This window comes from Pholcus phalangioides, unplaced genomic scaffold, assembly GCF_987345545.1.
Source record: "Pholcus phalangioides strain wild (caught in Gottingen) unplaced genomic scaffold, Ppha-v1.0 ptg000007l_1, whole genome shotgun sequence".
Taxonomy (NCBI): domain Eukaryota; kingdom Metazoa; phylum Arthropoda; class Arachnida; order Araneae; family Pholcidae; genus Pholcus; species Pholcus phalangioides.
In genome coordinates, this window is record NW_028301600.1 from 32,296,323 (window position 1) to 32,316,002 (window position 19,680).

The 19,680-nt window shown below is 33.9% G+C and overlaps 1 protein-coding gene across 1 annotated transcript in view; it reads right to left on the reverse strand.

The window, feature by feature from the left end:
* Positions 1 to 5,828: 5,828 nt before the first annotated feature.
* LOC149085188 (uncharacterized) overlaps positions 5,829 to 19,680 on the reverse strand; it is a 219,905-nt gene continuing 206,053 nt past the window's right edge. The window contains exons 8-9 of the mRNA XM_089233052.1: positions 16,372 to 16,522; positions 5,829 to 8,849 (exon numbers count right to left, since the gene is read on the reverse strand). Coding sequence (XP_089089178.1) covers positions 8,704 to 8,849; positions 16,372 to 16,522 — 297 coding nt within the window. The 3' untranslated portion in view covers positions 5,829 to 8,703. The remainder of the gene's footprint in view (positions 8,850 to 16,371; positions 16,523 to 19,680) is intronic.

Here is a 19,680-nt window from a genome sequence, read left to right on the forward strand (position 1 = left end):
TTTCTCCGTCATTTGCTTTGTGTATTATCTAGTTTTGTGTTCTTTTGCTCTTTAAAGGAAATGCGAACGATTATTATCGCGAGAGACAATTTATCTCCGAATATGTGCACTATCATGAACGTCATCGTTTCGAGCGCCAAAAATTCACTTCTAATGATTATTGGTATTTCACGCATGTATAACCAAAACTTTGTACACATTCAGGATAAAAAGAATATGTTATATATATATATAAACGCTTACCACCATACTTAATTTTTTTGTTATTATGTATATTATATGATATAAAATTCAGTTTCTTCGATCATCTCGAGTTTTAATGAAATTGTCAATTACCATAAAAGAGTCACTGGAACGGAATATTTCGTTTCGTTTAACCTTAATTCGAAGAACATTAGATTTGCAAGTTCTTAATTATTGTCACGATTTGAAATGAAATTGAGAAACAAGATGTCTGACGATTTCATAGCCAGTAATCTGTAAAATATCAACAATAATGTAATTAGTAAAGAAGGCTGTCTACTCGTAATTAAATAATATTCCAATTTAGTTCAACACGGTTGGAAAATTTCAGTCAGGAAAACGGTTACTCAAATTAAAAGCGAAACAAAATGCCCAAAATGTCTCGCCATTCAAGAACTAATCTGATTTTGAAATGACACTAACACTAACGAGACATAATGTGGAAGTTTTATACTTTTTAAAGTAGATGTTACAAAGGGATATCAACTTCATTACTGGAAGTTAATTAAAAAATTTAGTTTTGAGTGTTGTACTGAGAAGAAAATTGTCATTTTGTTTCTAACAAAGTATAGTAACGAATAACTTAATGAATATCGATATCTTAGAGATTTCAAAATTCTTTTTTTTTTAAGAGACACTTAAATTATTTGTTACAAGACTGCGTATGTCCCACTCGGAACATACTCCTCCAACAATTCAACGCTAAGGAATTCACCGCAAGTAAAATTCAACACTAGGTCAATTTACCGAGCAACAATTCATCAACAACAGTTCGATATGAGTGATGTGCTAGTGATTGAGCTAAGTGAGCTAGTGATTGAGCTAAGTGAGCTAGTGATTGAGCTAAGTGAGCTAGTGATTGAGCTAAGTGAGCTAGTGATTGAGCTAAGTGAGCAAACAATAACCGAGTTAGTGATAGAGTGGTTATTTAGTAAGTGACCTAATGATTGAGTGAGTGACAGAGTGAACTACCTAAAGAGTGAGTGATTGAATGGGTTACCTAGTGAATGAGTGATTGAATGGGTTACCTAGTGAATGAGTGATTGAATGGGTTACCTAGTGAATGAGTGATTGAATGGGTTACCTAGTGAATGAGTGATTGAATGGGTTACCTAGTGAATGAGTGATTGAATGGGTTACCTAGTGAATGAGTGATTGAATGGGTTACCTAGTGAGGGAGTGAGCGAGCGAGTGACAGAATGAGTGCCCTAGTAAGTTTGGGCAACGGAGCTCAAAATTGGAGAATGAGTGCTTCATTTAATCCAGCAAGATTGAAGGAGACCGAGACCAAAACCGGCCTGTCACTAGCTCCCTCTCGCTCACTAGGTCACTGTGTCACTCACTCACTCAATAAGTATCTCATTCTGTCACTCACTCACTAACCCCTCTATCATTCACAAACTCACTCACACGGTCATTGCTCGCTCTCTTTACGTGCTCAATCACTAGCTCACTCACTTGTGTCGAACTGCTCTCGGTGAATTTTCCCAGCGATGAATTTTCCTTTCACTGAATTGCTTGTCAGTGAATACGATCCGAATTACTCAACTTTTTATGAAAGTAATTTGATAATGGTTATGGAGAAGCGATAGTAAGGTTAGTTATTTATTCTTAGGACATAGCTAGTCACATGAAATATGTAGATCAAAATTATCATGTTTAGGAATTATTTTAATTATAATTGTTGTTTTCTATTGTACATGCATATTATAATGTGAGGATATAAAGGAAGAGAGAGTATTTTCCAGTTTAATACCCTTTTACGAAAGGCAGGTTTAGTGTTTTGACTCTTACTGTATCCAGTGTGAACGATGCCATTTATCTCTGTTGACAGATTGCAATTATCGCAAAATGCCGAGAAATTAGAAATTCGAGCCTTGCACACTCCCTTGTTGAAGGTGTTTTGTTCCGTGTCAGAATTTCTTCCGGGCACCGCACCTACTACACACACTTTAAGGTAATTGCTATGAGTTTCGAGTTTCTGTTCCGTAAATAACATCTTTGAAGATATATCCTCACTGCGCTAGTGAGCGATAAGGGTCACGGTGTAGCCATTGCAGTTATCCACATTTGTTTCCAGTAACTTTCTCCCTATGCTATTCTAATAGAAAGTGTTGTATTTTGTTTTTCAATTTTTCAGGTATATAATTTATATTTTTTTACATCGTGTCGTATTTCAAACATTATAAGAATATGTTATGAAAAAAAAACCCAATGAAGTAGTGTACGAGGGAGTGCCCAAAAAGTAACTGAAATTTATTTTTTAAAATTTGTTTATTTAGTTTTATTACAAAAATTATACTCAATTCCCTTGAATGTACTCTCCATCAGATCTAATACACTTGTCGAGTCTTTTATTCATTATTGAAAACATTTTTGAAATTCACTTGTTGTGATGAAGGACAGCGCCTCCATAGTTTTTGTTTGCACCTCAACCATATTGGCAAAACGCTTTCATTTGAAGTCGCTCTCCATCCGTAGAAATAAAGAAAAGTCGCACGGCGCTAATTAGGTGAATTATACAGGAGTCATACTGTTTCTTGTTAACAATTGGCGCACTGTGAAGGATGTGTGAAACTGAGGATTGTCATGATGCAAAAACCAGTCGCCTGCCTCTCAGAAATCGAGCGCTTTCTAAGAAGCTGAATTCACAAGGCCTTATTTACTATCATAACGGGCCGATGTAATAGTGAAGTACCGTTGTTTCCTAATGTGGTCCTATGGCGCGTCCCACTTCGACATAGGACTGCAAAAGGTTAACTGCTATGAGTCAGTAAACCAATGTTAAACAAATGTTCAAAATAGGTGCTAAAAAGGCATATTAAAAGACAATAAAAATAACTAAAAAACTAGATATTAAATGGTTTTTTTTTCGAAATTATACTTTATAATAACTGCATTATTTTCAAAATTAAATTGATTTATGTCAAAAATTGAGTGTTTGTGGTTCCTCAGGATTAAGTTGATTCAGCATTACCAGATGGGGAGCCCATAGAGAAAACTATTGTAGGGCTCCTTCTCTCGAGTGCACCTATCACACGACCCTGAGAGCATCTCTGGTCAATTCAATCGAACACTGAATACATAAAATGACTTTCCATGGCTGTTCGCAGTGCATTTGTGGTGTAAAAAAAATAAAATGGATCCGAGGGGCCCGAGTCCTCTCAACTTCTACACGCTCCGAGTGAAATAAGACGTCAACTGATGACCTCTTGGACAGTGATCGGTCAGCTATACATATATAATGCATGAGCATCAATATGAAGACATATCAATGCATAAGCAAGATATGGGGTATAAGGAAAAACTTTTCCTCAGCTTCTGTCATACGTAGTTGTGTTCAGCCAAACCAAAGGTAATGCAGGGCAACGCCAAGTTTTCTATCTCACGTATTTGCGTTTAAATGAGGCTGGAACGGGGTTTGGGATAATAATTTATACTAAGAGTTATAGATTTTTAAAAGATGGCAGTTTCTTGAAGCTTTCCATACTCAAAATATTCAAGTTCTAGAGAATATGGCTTCTGAAATGCGTGGACAAACTAAAACAATGTTAATGTAGGCATTTATGGCAGGGATAAGTCAAAATTTGCGGGGTTTTTTTAAAGTCAGAAAATATGGTATTAATTAATAATATGGTATTTTTTTTAAAGTCATAAAATTAGGTATTCGTGGAATTTTACCTAAACTTCCAGGCTCTATAGATGGATAAGCACTTATATTTTCGTCTTTAAGCCAGGAAGTCATTTAAAAAAAAGTTTAGAACGTGCCTCTATTATGATGCCTATCGCGTTTCCTGTATTTTGGAGCTTACTTGTTGGTCATTCTATAGATAGGTAGTAGTAAAATACGGTATTTACATAGGACCTGCAGTTATAGATAGCAAAAACTGATTTTAAATGCCTGAACCAAGGTATAATTTTGATGAGATTCAAACTTGGGTGTGCTTGTTATTTGGTTGTGGGTTGGTATGGTGTCACAATGATAATGAAATGTTGAAAATTTTATCCAAAGTAGATAGAAATATGATATAAATATGATATAGACATACATGTGTGTGGAATAGCAAGAACTTTTCTCATTATTTCATGCATTTCGAGACAAAGACTACTACTACTAAACCACACATGCACCGCATCCACATTTCTCTGCGGAATTAATTCCTTGCGAGACTAAGACTAAAGACATCGTGATTAATGTACCCATGATTTACTACGTACAAAAAAAAAAAGACCTGAAACAGCTTTATACCAAACAACAGGGATTATATATTCTTCTAAAATTCATCGTGTGCTGATTAATATCCCACAGGCTTGTTGACACGATAAAGCATCGATGAAGCCGGTAGGTGGTTCGCTGTACTCACCAAGTAATCATAATTTAATAAACAATGGATAAAAGAGCTCAAAGTAATTCTATCAAAACAAACCAAACAAAAAGGCTCAATGAACGCCAAAAAATCTATTTCGGTTATTTATGGGATATTGGAAGCTATGTACACACGTTTCATATATATATATATGAACGTTTCATACATATATATATTTTTTTTCATTTCTTATGTTAGCTGAGTACGAATCTTAAGACAACGTGTCATGTGTATATAGATGTAACATAATTTTCTCATACGAAAGTGATTCGATTTGATGTTCGTGGCCTCATTTTCACCACAGCGTAATCAAAAAATAAAGGAATCTATGAGTAAACTGGATAGAAAAAGAAAACAAAAAAAACGTAAGCTATATTTTTCGTGGAACGAGAAATATCAAAATTTCCACGCATACGCTTTTTTGTTGTTTTCATTTCTCTCAGCACGATAATGGCATTGGGTTTTTTTGCGTAAGCCTAAACGTTGTACACGTAAATTGCTGAAACTGAAAAAATGAAATGACGCCCGAAACTGTTTTTATATATACTTTTTTTTTGGTACAGAAAAATTTTACTTCACTGTTCATTTGTTGAAGTCCAATATTTTCAACGACGTCGCTATTTTCATGCCGGAAAAGAGAAATGAATTAAATATAAGCGCTTTAGTTTCGCCCGAAGTTACTTTAGAGTCGGTAAAATTCTTTCGGAAACTTATGAATTTGTCTTCAGTTCAACTCCATATGACTGTGTTTGGAGGTTTTTTTTGTTTGTTACAACCTCGAGGATACATTTCATTCCCAATAGAAAAGACCTACACAAGTTACATCACAATTTAATCAGGAAACTGAATGAGATATATACAAAGACTTCCATAAAACAACATAATATCTTCAATTTTCTTACTTTAGAATTCAAAATTGTAGAGAAAGTAATTTTTGAATAATAATTCAAGATATTTTTTTGAAAATATTATATACCAATTAATTTTAGAATATTCTTGTTTACCATATTTGACCTAACTCAATGTCAAATAACAGATATAAAGCAATTGGCAGAAGTTTTGCATTTTTCTGAGAAAGATGTGTTAAAAAAAATGGATTTTTATAATTATATTGTATAGCTGTGGAAATCAGAGATGAAGTACAGAAAGTTGTATGTAATTTCTTTTCAACAATGCGAGAAAACATATTCTTCAAAATTAATGCACGCCAGAAACGTATTGATTAACAGGCAAACTTTATTTTCAGTAAACTTTGAAAATTACTTTCATTTGTAGCAATAGATTTTAAAACCATAAATCATTTTATGGCACTCTCTGCAGGGCAAATTGGAAGGCAATTCAAGCTGCAATTCTGTTCTTTTGTTCAAAAAATTCAAAATGGTCTAAAACAATTTGCAAGGTTTTAAAATTTAATTAATTTCCATGTATAATATGATGAATGATCAGTTTTTTTGTGTTTTTTCCTGGTTTATGGTAATTACGATCAAAATAAATATTTTGATGTTCTTACTAATACTCGAAATATCAATAAAAAAAACTGAAAAAACCAATTTTCTCAATATTTCCAAATAAATACTAATGTATACAGCAATATAACGGTCAGAATTATCATTAAACTAAAACCATTATATAGAAATTGCAGTCTCTATGTTTTTGTGATGATCAGAATTTAAAACCATGCAAAACTTTTTAGACCATATCTTCAAATTGTGATATTTACAAAGTGATTCGCGCTATCGTTATACACAGTTTCAAACACCGATACACGGATATTGTGAAGTTCAGTACAAAAAAAACCATCCGTTCTCAGTATTTCTTTTTTTCCAAACCAGTGGAACATTCCATAAAAATCACACAAAAATAATAATATTGTGACGCTCATTTTTTTTATCTACCTTAAATAGTTACTTAACACAATATAGCTGCTGAAAAAAAACACAAACATAAATATATCATACACACAACCTCGTTGCACATGCACATTACTACCAACGTACGATTAGAAACAAATTTCTGTGTGAAGTAAATGATCTCTCCTGGTTACTTATTCAAAAAATTATAGAATGAAGTATCTAATAATATTCACAATCTAAAAATGAAAAGCAAAGGAAAATTTTGAAATGCATACATTTTTCCCAAGAATATGATAAAAAATTTCTGTGACTTAAATTTAGGTTGGCGTTTGAGCTACGGGTGTGAAGTGCATGTGCAACGCCGTTTTATACGAGTTTAATAATCATTAAACATAGCTGCCATAAGAAAAAATAATAAAAAAAACGAAAACACAATATAACAAAATATTGTCACTACAAACTTCGTATTCAAAATAAGTATTCGATAATGTTATGAATGTATATGGAAATGTATTGCTACCTGAAAATCACGAATGAAAAAAACATAGTAATCGGAAATAGAAGTTTAATGAACTTATTATTTAAGTAATGTTTATTTATGAATCATTATTCACATATTTAAAAATCCAGTAATAATATCGAAAATTTCGCGCATATAGTTAATCGACAATAATTTAAAATAGTCTTAAAATCACGAAATAGTGAAACATAAACATGAAAATTGAGTTAATTTATAACTGCACGGATATATATGCATACACACAACTCAATTACGAATCTAATTGAATGGAAATCTAGTTTTTTTTCTCTGTGATAATCCCAAGAGAATAAATGGAATTCTAGAGTCCAAAAATAAAGAAAATAAATATATCGTTATTGAAATTGGTTCAGAACATAATCCAACATAATAGCGAAACACTCCTGACCTTTTCCCATTGCCGTTCTTTTGGAGCCAATCTGCTTTGCAATTAAGTCTTTCCCGAATTTCTATCCTATTCCTTTTTTTTTATTTTTCTTTCAAAAAAAATCTATATCCATACAAAACTTGCGTATTCAATTTCTTTCAATTATCAGTGACCCTATTTCAATGCAAATGAAAAGTGAAATGAAATATGTCGTTTCATTCAAATAAGGCGGGGAAAAGAGATTAAAATTGGAAATAAAATAGAACATTAAAAATGTTTTATTCAGTATAAGAAAAGAATTTCTTTTAGTGGTCGTATCGCAATGAAGCTAACACATAGCCTTTCTCATTGGTATTGATCACAGAAGATATTAAAAAATATTTTTAAGAGTTAAAAACTTCTCTACATGCATTAAAAAACAAAATATATTAATATTTTGAAATCGCATTTTTTTCCCTTCTATATCCTTTTCTCAACTCGAATTTATTTCTTATCTTGATATTTAATGTTGGATTTCACGTTTTCACATACAATTTCATCACGGAAGATAAAAACACTGAATTCATACAATACAGAAAGTTCAGAACATTAAACCACAATAAAATATTGGACACTAGAAACGTTCATTTTCTAACGTACACAGGAACTTGCTATAACAGTCTGTCGTTTTAAATCTTAAAACAGCACTCAAATTGCTTTTAAGTGAAATCAATCAATCATACGGAACAGAATTTTGTATATGACCGTTGAACAGAGAACTCGATTAATTAAGAGATCGAAATTGGTCTGTCTTTTTTTCATGTTGATGATTATACTGGATGGATTAAGAGACGAAAATCTCTAACTTTTATTCATAAAATAAAATGATGGAGTTATACTAATAAAAAAATAAAAACAATGCACAAATATAGTCTGTGATGACAAAAACACCGATCACACAAGCAGCATATCACTCGCTTTTTCTTGTGCAAATATAGTGTATACGTAGCTGAACCACATAGAAAATAGGCGATCTGCTGGTTTTGTTTTTAGTTTAGTGCACAGTCCTTTTTTTTAGCCAATGGGCTCATTTTGTTACGCGAACGGAAATATTAGTTTGTAAGCAGCGCTTCCAAGAAGCTTTTGACACATTCCCCCCCCCCCCCGTAATTTTTTTTTATTTATTTCGCGATGATTAATTCACTCGCTTAGTAGCTCCATGTTAGTTTCCATGAGCGATGGGCTGTCAGGAGTTATGCAAGCGATAAGTTCAGTATCAGCTTGTTCTCACAAAAAATACGCCCAACTTCAGTCTCTGAAACCAGTGTAGTATGTGTCCGGTAATCCAATGCTAGGTCAGTGTATCAACATCAGTAAGACGGCGCATAAAAAGATGGATATCGTGCCGTATGTAGAAACGTGGTCACCTCTTGCCCCGCTTTCTTGAGTATAGGCCGCTAATTGGTTCGTCCTCTGTCCTTCGTAGTTGCCTTCTATGGCACCTTCAATAAAGCAAGATAGACATTAATTACTTACTAGTTTCTATTAGAAAGATGAACATTTTGTATGATATTAGTTTTCTAAAACATTATACAGCATCTTGAAAAATTTTGCGTATCGACGCAATTCACAAATATCAAGAGATCCAAAATACAAACGGTTTAGCCTCGATAATCTGAGGTAAACGGTACCGAGGCCACCTCGGATTATCAAAAAACACAATAGAAATCGGCTTTTTGGAAGTGGGAGGCCTTAGATTTGCGTATTCGTACTTACTTTTTAATCTCACCTATTTCGTTCTTAATTTATTGGCTTAGTTCAGAAAGAGAGAGGGTTCTCAAAATATTCCTACCCTCCCTTTGAATTATCATTACTGGCTCTCTTTGCATTATTATCGTTTGTCAGCGTTTTCCCAGTAGAGTCTTGAAAAGAATCCCTTCAAAACACTGAGCAGTCATAAATTACTACACCAGGGATCTTCAAAGCATGTCAAGCGGGATACTTGTGGCCTGCCGAGCTCTTTGATAACAGTCTGAAAAGTTTAGATAATGCACTTTTCTTCAAATAGCAAGAAAACTACGGCGAGCAAAATTAGCACCTTTTAATGTATAATACCTGAAACATTTCTACATTTATAGGAAAAAAATTCCTACAAAGAACATTTAGAATAGTTATAGTATCGAAAATACAAAAAACGGCTGCCTCAAAAGTTTGGAGAAAATTCAAACTTACAAAAATTACAGGCTTTTAATAGATAATGGACTTCATTTTTTTCCAACAACCTCAAACACACTATCCTCCATGGATCGAATTTAATTCTGTTGGGTTTCAACATCAACACTACCATGCTTCCTCGATAGAGCTCTTCAAGTCATCAACAGTCGAATACTGTATTTCATTTGCAAACACATTTATCGTAAGTATGTCCCCCATAAATTCCTAATAGGATTCAAGTCAGTACTCATCGATGTCCAGTCTAAAACCGATACATTTTCACGATTAAAGAACTTTATTGTGGCAGAAGATCTTTGAATAAACACGCTATAATGTTGAAATGTAACGTTTAGTCCTCCTAAATCTTCTCTAATCAGTAGCAAATTGTCTTCGGGGATCTATTTTAAGCATCAGAGTTTTGACGACTAAATTTCAAAACTAAAGGAACTCGGCCATTACAAGCAAATGGTACCCATACCATTATCGAAGCTGCACCTTACTGTCTGCGTAAAACGTCCGTCTGGTACATGTGCGTTCTATTTTCTTTGCACCAATAAATATGATACCTACCAATGTGATAACCACGGAATATGATAAATAAGCCATATGTCTCCATGAAACAAATGATTTTATGCCCATTCCAGTCTTTCTCCACCTCTGTTTGGTGCTTCCTTCTCACAGGCGATTTCCCAACCTATTTTATGAATCAAATACAAGCTTCTCTAATGTATCTATGAACTATGTATATCTGTTGAAATTTTCCCTCCAAGATCTTTCATGATTTCATGCAAGGTAATTTTTTGCGTTGAAGCCAACGATTTTTTTTTTGCGTAAACTTGTACGGCATTGCCTACCACAACCAGGTTATGGCTTTTGGGACAAACATTCGGTCAATACACGTCAGACACTTCATTTCGAACCCGCTCAAAGCAATAGTAATGCCCTTTACAGCCTTTCTTTTGCTTTCAAATGAAGTACTCGAAGGATTTCATGATACAAAATATGCGATGACTTCGGAATTTTTTTTTAAATAGAAACCATCCGATAGCTTCCTCTTTTATACTATCACATCTTTGATACACCATATAGATGCTATCTTCGTAATTTGCATATAATCGGAAGTTTTTCTAACTTATTTTCCTCGACAATGACCAAAGTTTAGAGTAGGTTTTTGCATTCTGATAAAAAAAAAATAATAAAACATTATTGAAACCAAACATTAATAAAACCAAAATTTGAAACGATATCCTTGGCGCTATTAAAAATCTATAGTGTCTAAACTTTTGAGACGGACTGTACGTGTAGTATAGCTTAGTGACCCGCAGGCCTGGCTAAAACGTCAGATCTGGTCCGCGGTGTGCCAACGGTTGATGACCCCTCTGGACTACACCAAATCCTAACGGCACCCCTGCCACAGGTTGGCGAGACCCCTAAAAGCCACGACACCTGCTTAGAAAACCCCCTGGCTTACTTCATTAAGATCAGATCTGCCAAGACCGATGACTACTCCATAAGGGAGGCCGACAAGGTCTCTTATATACTTGAGAGCCCGATATGAATGTAATTTTTTTTATATTATTAATTTAATGTAGGAGGGCTTATGAAAAATTCTGGCTTGAGGTGGGGTCCAGTGAAGGCCCTTTAAAACTGAAATTACTCGCATTCGTTGAAAGAATCAAACAAAAGAAATACATGAAGTGCTTAAAGAAGGAAATTTGAAAAATTCCAGCACCTCGGATTATCCAGAATCTCCAACTTTCAAGACTCAAATGATTGAGATCAGATTCCACTGTATTATACAACGTGCAAAGAAAAATTTGCCCTTTACCGCAAATTAGTGGCAAACCGTTGATCTTGGATGCATACTTACAGTTAGGAAAAAGGATCCAAATACCATGCAAACATGAGATACGACATTCATATTGCAAGGGGTTTTGTACAATTATTTAAATAAAAATTTTTATGCTAACACCCAGTGCTCTAAAATCCATAAATAGAAAGTTGTTGCTGTGTCTAACCTGAGGCCAACAAAAACATTCACGTTTATAAGTGCAGTATTCCCTAAGATATTTGAATTCAAGAACCGAGAAAAGTTGAAACCAAACAGCGTAAAAAAAATGAGTTGTCCATAAGTTTTTTTTATCCTGTTCTTTTCAAACTTTCCTCCGAATTTCACAATTCGGAGGAACTTTGAGAATTGTAAAATTCAAATATTTCAGCAAATATTGCACTTAGAAACGTGGATTTTTTTGTTAGCCTCAGGAGAGACGGGGCAAAAATTCTTTCTAATTGGAATTTTTAGGACTGGGTGACCAAAGAAACGGTTCATTTTTTTATTTGAATAACCAAATATGTTTATAACGTATATGAAACCTACACGTTATTTCTGGATCCGCTTCCCAATTGGAAGTATGCCTCTAGATTCAGCGGCTCGTGAGTAATTTGCAACAACGAGACTTTCCTATGCACCCTGTATAAAATTGATTTCCTCCGTCTGTTTTGTGTTAAAAATACACAATGTTTCACATTCTCCACGTTTCGCATATACTGTGAAACCTCGATACAACAAAACTCGATATAACAACATATCCTTTTACAATGATATTTTTCATATCTTGTTTAGAAATGCCTATAGTTTAAGGCAGAGGTCTTCTACCTTTTTCTTGTGGCGAGCACTGCCCCAACCCAATCTCAGAAGAAGAGCACCCTTACGAAAAGTTTGACATTCGAATGCATGAAATCAGAATGATTTAAATCCTTGAATGCAATTTGTAGAGGGTGTTCATTAGGAAAGTTGATCAAGTGCTCGCGAGCAAGAAATCGGATATGGTAATCGAGCACTCTGGGTGCTTCATTCAGGGAGAACCGTGATGCTTACGAGTGACGGGTTGAAGAAGACGCCTTGGTCAAAGTTAATGTTAAACTCCTATCTGTACAACGATATCCTTTATAACGATAAATCGTTCTATAACGATATTTTTTGAGGCGATTTTGCAATTCTACTGTAATCATATTTTTTTTATTTCACTCAAAATCACCTTCAATATATTTCTAAATTTTCCACTAGTTCTTTTGAGGGTGTTTAATAACATCGGTATTCCGAACCGTCTTCCCTACGGAAGTGTTTATGAAGTTGCTATCAAGCTATTTTCTGTGTAGCACACAAAAGTGATGTGCGATAAACTATTTAATTGAAACAACTAACTGAATTTCAGTAATCAACTTATATATAGTATTTTTTCGGCCTGAAATATACTGAGAAATTGAATTTTCTGGAATTCAATTTCTCAGAATATTTCAGGCCGAAAAGACACCATCTCTTACAAAACGCCAACTGGGACGAAAATTGCTGTAGTTAAGGGAGACTGTCATGTCTACACTCAGCGCTTCACGCTACTAATGCGTGTTATAAGGAATTGAAAAGTGTGTGTCTGGTTTATTGGTTAGCGCACTTGCCCGGTATGCAAGGGGACAAATCACTTTTCTTTCAAATATCAGTTTCATAACATCCAGAAAATTCAATTTCTCAATCAACTATAGATTAGAATTTTTTCTTTGCGAAAATTTTATCAATGCATTTTATGGTACTCACAAAGAAAATTCAGAAAAGATGCCAACAACATAAATTTGGAAGTGATTGATGATAATGCTTCCTCTCGATATAACGCAGTAACCCCTCTACAACAATATTTTTTCTCGTTGAGTGAAGTATCGTTATATCGAGGTTTCACTGTATACCAAAAAAGAACCCTATATGAACGATCATCTCCTTTAGAACTTTGCCAAAGGTCGACAAAAGCCCGAAATCGCAAAAAAACAACAAAAAAACTTGTCCTGTTATAATACTGTAGTTCATTTACTCAACATTGATTTTTTTGAATGTGAACTTTGGTTATATAGTATATCAAATCAACATGCTTGGGTCTTTGGAGTTTAATGCTACAACCCGGACATCACAGGTTATTTCTATTAGCATATAATTATACAGGGTGTCTGGGGCAAAAGGTATCCAAATGTAATGGATTATAGTGAGAGAACCACACCCATATGATAAGTTATAAATTTTAGTTGCATTAAAGAGAGAACTCAGCTTTATTTACAGGCTTTATAAAGTTAAATATGAGCACCCCATTAATAGCTCTGCAGATGTCTGAACTTCACGCGATTTCTTTCCAAGTGTTCAGCAACTTTTCAGGCACTATCAAATCAACTGCTCCAGAGATATGCTGTCATAGAGATGTGGAAGGCTCCCCATTGTATCAGCTCATACACGGCGTTTAACATCGCAGATTTAAATTCAGTCAAAACATGCACTGAAATTCAAGTTGCGGCATCCACATGCTGATTAACGGCTAGCGCGTTAATGCTGTGAAAAGCGTCTAAAAGTAGCTGTCAACAGTGCACATGCGTGACCTTGTTAGTAAACTTTGAGGAAAAAAACCCTGGAGCAATCCCCTAACGCCTATATACTGTAGTGATTTTATGACTAAACATGTGAAACTCTCTCAGTATAGGTTACTACTTGTGGATATCTTAGTTCGCATACCCTGTATTAACCTGAAAAATTGCTTGAATATTACATCTGTGAAATAAAAGCGTAAATCTGTGATAATACTGTTCACATTTTGCAGCGTAAAATAAAAAAAAAAATTATCGATGCCATGTTGAAAAGCAGTGGTACATTATATAAATTATATTCTATAAGCAGAGCTGTCCTTAGGAGTGTGCGATAGGTGCGGTCACACCGGCCCCCACGCTTTGAGAGGCCCCGCACTCATGGTAAATTATTGGAGGCTTTCAGCAATTCTTTAATTATTTCTTGCATTAATTCTGAATTTTCATCAATTCTGAAAATTTTTAATACCGTTTAACTTTGAATTTTCATTAATTCTGCAATTTTTTTAACACGATCAATTCTGAATTTTCATCAATTCTGTAATTATTTCTTTCATCAATTCTATATTTTTATTTCATCAATTCTGAATTTACATTGGTGCTGGAATTATTTCTTTGTTTTTAATTCATCAATTCTGAAATTTTCATTAGTTTCGGTAATTTTTTTTCCTTATTATTTTTAAATTACCTTCAATGCTGGCTGAAATTTTCACCAAGTTTTGTGTTTACTTACATTTGTGTGTTCAAAATAAAGTTTTGTATGAATATTTCTCAGCATTCTTGCATATTCCGAAATAATGGATGCCGATTCCCCTCTCCCCCCAAAAAAACATAAAATCGTGGCAAAGGGGGTTCCTTTTTCGGTACGAAAACAAATTCTTCAGACGCACCTAATCCCCACTAATATTTTTGCACCGGGCCCCACGTCTGGTAAGGGCGGCCCTGGCTATAAATATAAAATCTGCGCAAAATACATACGCAGATTATATACAAAAATACAATACAATATAAATACAACGCCACAACAGGCAACATGCCCAACGAGGTGGCTGAGAAAAAGAGGTCCATAACAAATATGGATATGTCATATATTTCAAAAATCTATACATATATATATATATCTAATATATATATCTAAATATTTATATATATCTACAATATATATATATACATATATATGTATGGTAGACTTTTTTTAGAAATTTCGTAGCCATATATTGAAAGCATTAGTTTGATTTGGATACGACGACACTAATTTATAACATATTAAAGGGAATCATTTTATCGCTAGGGCTAATTGGAAAAGCATTTGCAATTGTCTGACCCCGAATATAACTACCGAAAGCGATCATCCATTATTTATAATTACGTACCGTGAATGTAGCCAAACTGAATGAATACTTTTGTGGATCATCCAGAAAGCAAGAATGAATTAATTACTCTCGCTTCTGAATCGCACTCGTGTAGCTGAATTTTCATTAGAGAAATGATCATTCATCAAGATCGCTCTCTCGACCTCTGGATATTTGCCAACAGTATTAATGGATGAGCAGAATTTTTAGAGGAGAAAAAAAAGGGACAGTCCAGTAATTATGCAAATATTGCAACCTCGGTTTCCATGATCGGAGTCTCTTTTTTTTCCCCTCGCTCCAATGCATTGTCTCTTATTTGTTATGATTTATATGAGTCAAAGTATCGTTTCATCTATGAGTATCTCTCATACTGAAGTGACGTTGAATTCAACAAAATATTAACTTTAAAGTTCAGGTTCTTCATCCAAAACTTGCGTGTATATACGTAATCTCCTAGTGATTTATTAAAACGAGTATGAATAATTCAAAATGTGGAGAAGCTCTGTCAGTTTTCATCCTCTAAGTAACATATCGTTCGTCTAGCGGTCAATGAACTTAGAGAATTGGCTGTATAACTGCAATATCAAATGAATATGCATTTCAATATTTTATGAATGTGTTTTTTTTAGATTCAAAACTATCTTGGCAAACACGTATTAGCTATTTGAGTGTAGAATTAAATTACAATATTTCAGGAAATTTTATTTTATCAGGAAGAAATCCATTTTAAAACTACTTTGTTTTGCGCTAGTGGAATTAAGATTGAATTATGGCATTAAATGTTGGGGAGGGGGAACATACTTCTCAGCAATCTTCCTGCACTTTTCTTCACACAGAATCCTTCATCTGTGCCATTCTGAGTAAAAATACTCACACATACATTTCCCCTTTTCAATCAATTAAAGATACTCTCTCTGCAAAATTTGCAATTTTATAAATGTTTTATACAAGAAGTGGCCATCTCAATCTGCAATTACATAAATCATGAATACATTTTTTATTGTGTGTTTTATATGGCATTTGCAGTTGTCAAAAATTTATATTATTTGAAAATCGAACGAACCTTTCTTTGGCTTGAAGTGATCTGGTCCAAACTGTACTTTTATAACAGTTGTCATTTCAACCTCGTAGAGCTTGTTTGGATCAAATGGCATTTCTGCTGGGATTTCCCTCTTCTTTCGACCGTATCCTAGTTGGCCATTTCCACATGGTACCTAAATGTTTTGAAGACAAGAAGGATATGTCTATAGGAGGACATAATAATCGAATATTTCATACATACTATAGCCCTTTCAGACCCGAGCATTTTTTTTTTTGAATCTTCAAGATATTTTTGCATTCTTGACACACAAAAACTACATTAAAAACATAAATGTCAGCAAATTTTTCAATTTTTTTTTCTTTCAAATTTTTAATTTTTATGGAGAAATAATTCACTTCATTCAATTTTTTTCAACTAAGATGCTGGTGTACATTCATCTTCACACAAATAAAATTTTTTCCAGAATTTCATTCCTAAATTTTATGCAATAAATCGCACTTTTCCCGGAAGCACTTTCTCCTAAAAGCAATCTCAAAAATACCTTAAAAATTCGACTTTTGTTGTTGTCCTCTGATGAAAGCCCCCATAGTTCACACCATATTTCTAACTCAATAGCTATATAATCTTTTAAAAGTCAAGGCTTAGCTCCCTGAGGTTAAAAAAAAAAATCTAGTGAGAAAAAGCAACCGGCACTTTTGTGCATGCATTGTCTGAAAGGGATAAGAAATAAGAAAGCATAAACGATATTCAATTCTTGTATGGGATATTCAGATTATCACAAATTTTGTCCCGATTTAGAATACGTAAAATCGGACGATAATTCGTTCTGAAATATATTCCTCATTGTTAACGCAGTTGTAAATAGACTGGGGCATCGTAAAGGCAGGTACGTTTGAAGACATACATGTTTGAAGTCTCGTTCAAATAAAAATTATCATCTATACAGGGTTTTTCAGAAAAACATCGCCAAAATGAAAGGGCAATTCGGTTACAATACAACAATCCAAAATCACATAGAGAGAAATAGGTGTTCAATGTCCATCCGGAGCCGCTACAGGGAGTTGTTGCGTCACACACTTATAAATATACCTGGTTGCGTCATACACCTTGTATTTTTGAAAAGGTGCAGCAATCCATGCAGCTTCGATGTAATGCGTGTATCAGTGCGTCTAGCAAAACTTTGAGCATCTACTGTAGAAGTATTGTTCCTAAATAAATTACTGTCAAAGGATTCTTCGTCGTCCTTGTATTATGTATTGTTTTCAATGACGGCTGCTGCTTCTTGATGGCGTTTGCTCATCTATGTTCTTATGTGGTTTTGAATATTGTATCATTTGAATATTGTATGCCCAAATTGCTCTTTCATTTTAGCGATGTTTTTTAAACACTCTGTGTATATACAGAGTAAACATGGCATGTTCGGTCAAACGGAAGGGGAGTGATAGTTGTGTCCAAGTGGACCACAGTACATCTGTATTTAATGGCGAGCTACAAGTGCTGAGAGGTTGGTGAAGTGGAAAATAGAATAGCCGCCTAAAAAAACCTACTAAAATTACTTCGACGAAGCAGATTTTAGTGATGTATTTCAAACAAAAGACTAAATTTCTTCTGAACTAGGTCACTAATATGGTTTATTTGTAGGTTATTTCGGAAGCTGGTGCAATGGACAAGTTTTTGGTAAATTTGACCGATGCAGCTAGAAGGGTGTTTGCGCCATTATACCAAATATTTCGATGAAATTGATATCACCTTATAGGCTTTGTTTGCTCTTTCTAAATATATGCATAGTTTGAGTGTAGGTCTTTTAGAAATATCCCAAATGTAGGGTTTATTGAGACTTGGAGCATTTTTTTTTTCCATAATCGATTCGAATTAGGATAGGGTGCTGGTAGGGTGTTTTAAGTTCCACTTGGACTCGTCTATCATTTCCTTTCGTTTGACAGAACATGTCACGTTCACCCTGTATATATATGCTCAGTATAGATATAACTTTACCACCTCCTTCGAGTATCTAAATGGCATAAATTAAGTAGACCTTACAATCAAACGGCACATAATCAAAACCTTATACGTTCGATAATCAAAACGTCATTGAATTCTCTGGATTCAAAGTTTCATTTATAACTTACATTATCAATTTCACGTTAAATTGAATCACGTTATTCAAATTACTTACCGTATACCTATAAACACCACAACGCCACCTTGAACCAAGATTATTGGACACTCATATTGTTGTATGTTTACGCCACACAGCGAGCTACTTTTTTAAACTACTGTATTTTCAAAAACAATTGCATCATAGCTACACGAGTCTTACCTGGACATACAGACCATACGCGTATATGACTACGAATGAATGATTCAAATACATACGTATCCACGAATACATTAAATAATTTGGCCAAAACAAAAATTTTACGAATACGATTTTATCGAGCTTTTAAATGTGTAAATCAATTTAAATTAACTGTATTCCCTAGTTACAACCATGGTAATTCGAATGCAGATTAAAATATAATTAGAAACAAATACTGCAGTTTTATTTGTCTATAAAAAAGTAATGAAAAAAACCACAGGATGGTAGTAAAGGGAGTAATTTGAAGGAACTATTTTCATAGCTACCTAATATATCACTACTTAGTAATACTATTTGTGTTTGCTCAACAAAAATTTCGATTCTTTCCTTTACCTAGATCATTTGTATTTATGGCTGTCTCTCATTTGGCTTCTTTCCAACTCGCTGTCAACTTAGTATCGATAGATAAACGTTACCACACACACACACACACGCACACACAGCTATTTTAATTGTAAAAGCAACGACGTTTCCTAGTTGGGTGTAGCAAGTACTACTGTCTTGTTAATTTTTTCGAGACAAGTATTCAGAAATAATTCCGTTTCTTCGCAGCCTTTCACATATCAGTTATGTTCGAATACGATAATTAAAATATACTTATAATTACCCCCATGTTGTGAATGGTTAACAATTATAAAACACGAATCGGTTCATTAGATAAAATCAATCTCAAAAACTGAGCAAACGCAAATTATTCTTCGAGATTCGCAAAGTAACACGGTTACTTTCATTATGGATATGAAGTACAATAAAACCTCGATAAGTCGTCTCACTCGAGTTTTCGAAAAATTGTGACGCTTAAGCGAAGTATCGTCAATTTCAAGTGAAATACTCTAAAATCGTTTTTATGTAAAATAAAATGTATTAATGCTAGAATTGCAATAATGCTAGAAATAAGTTAGAATTGCAATAATAAGAAATTTATATATTACCAAAGATTAAAAAAACGGAGGTATTACCTTTTCATTTTG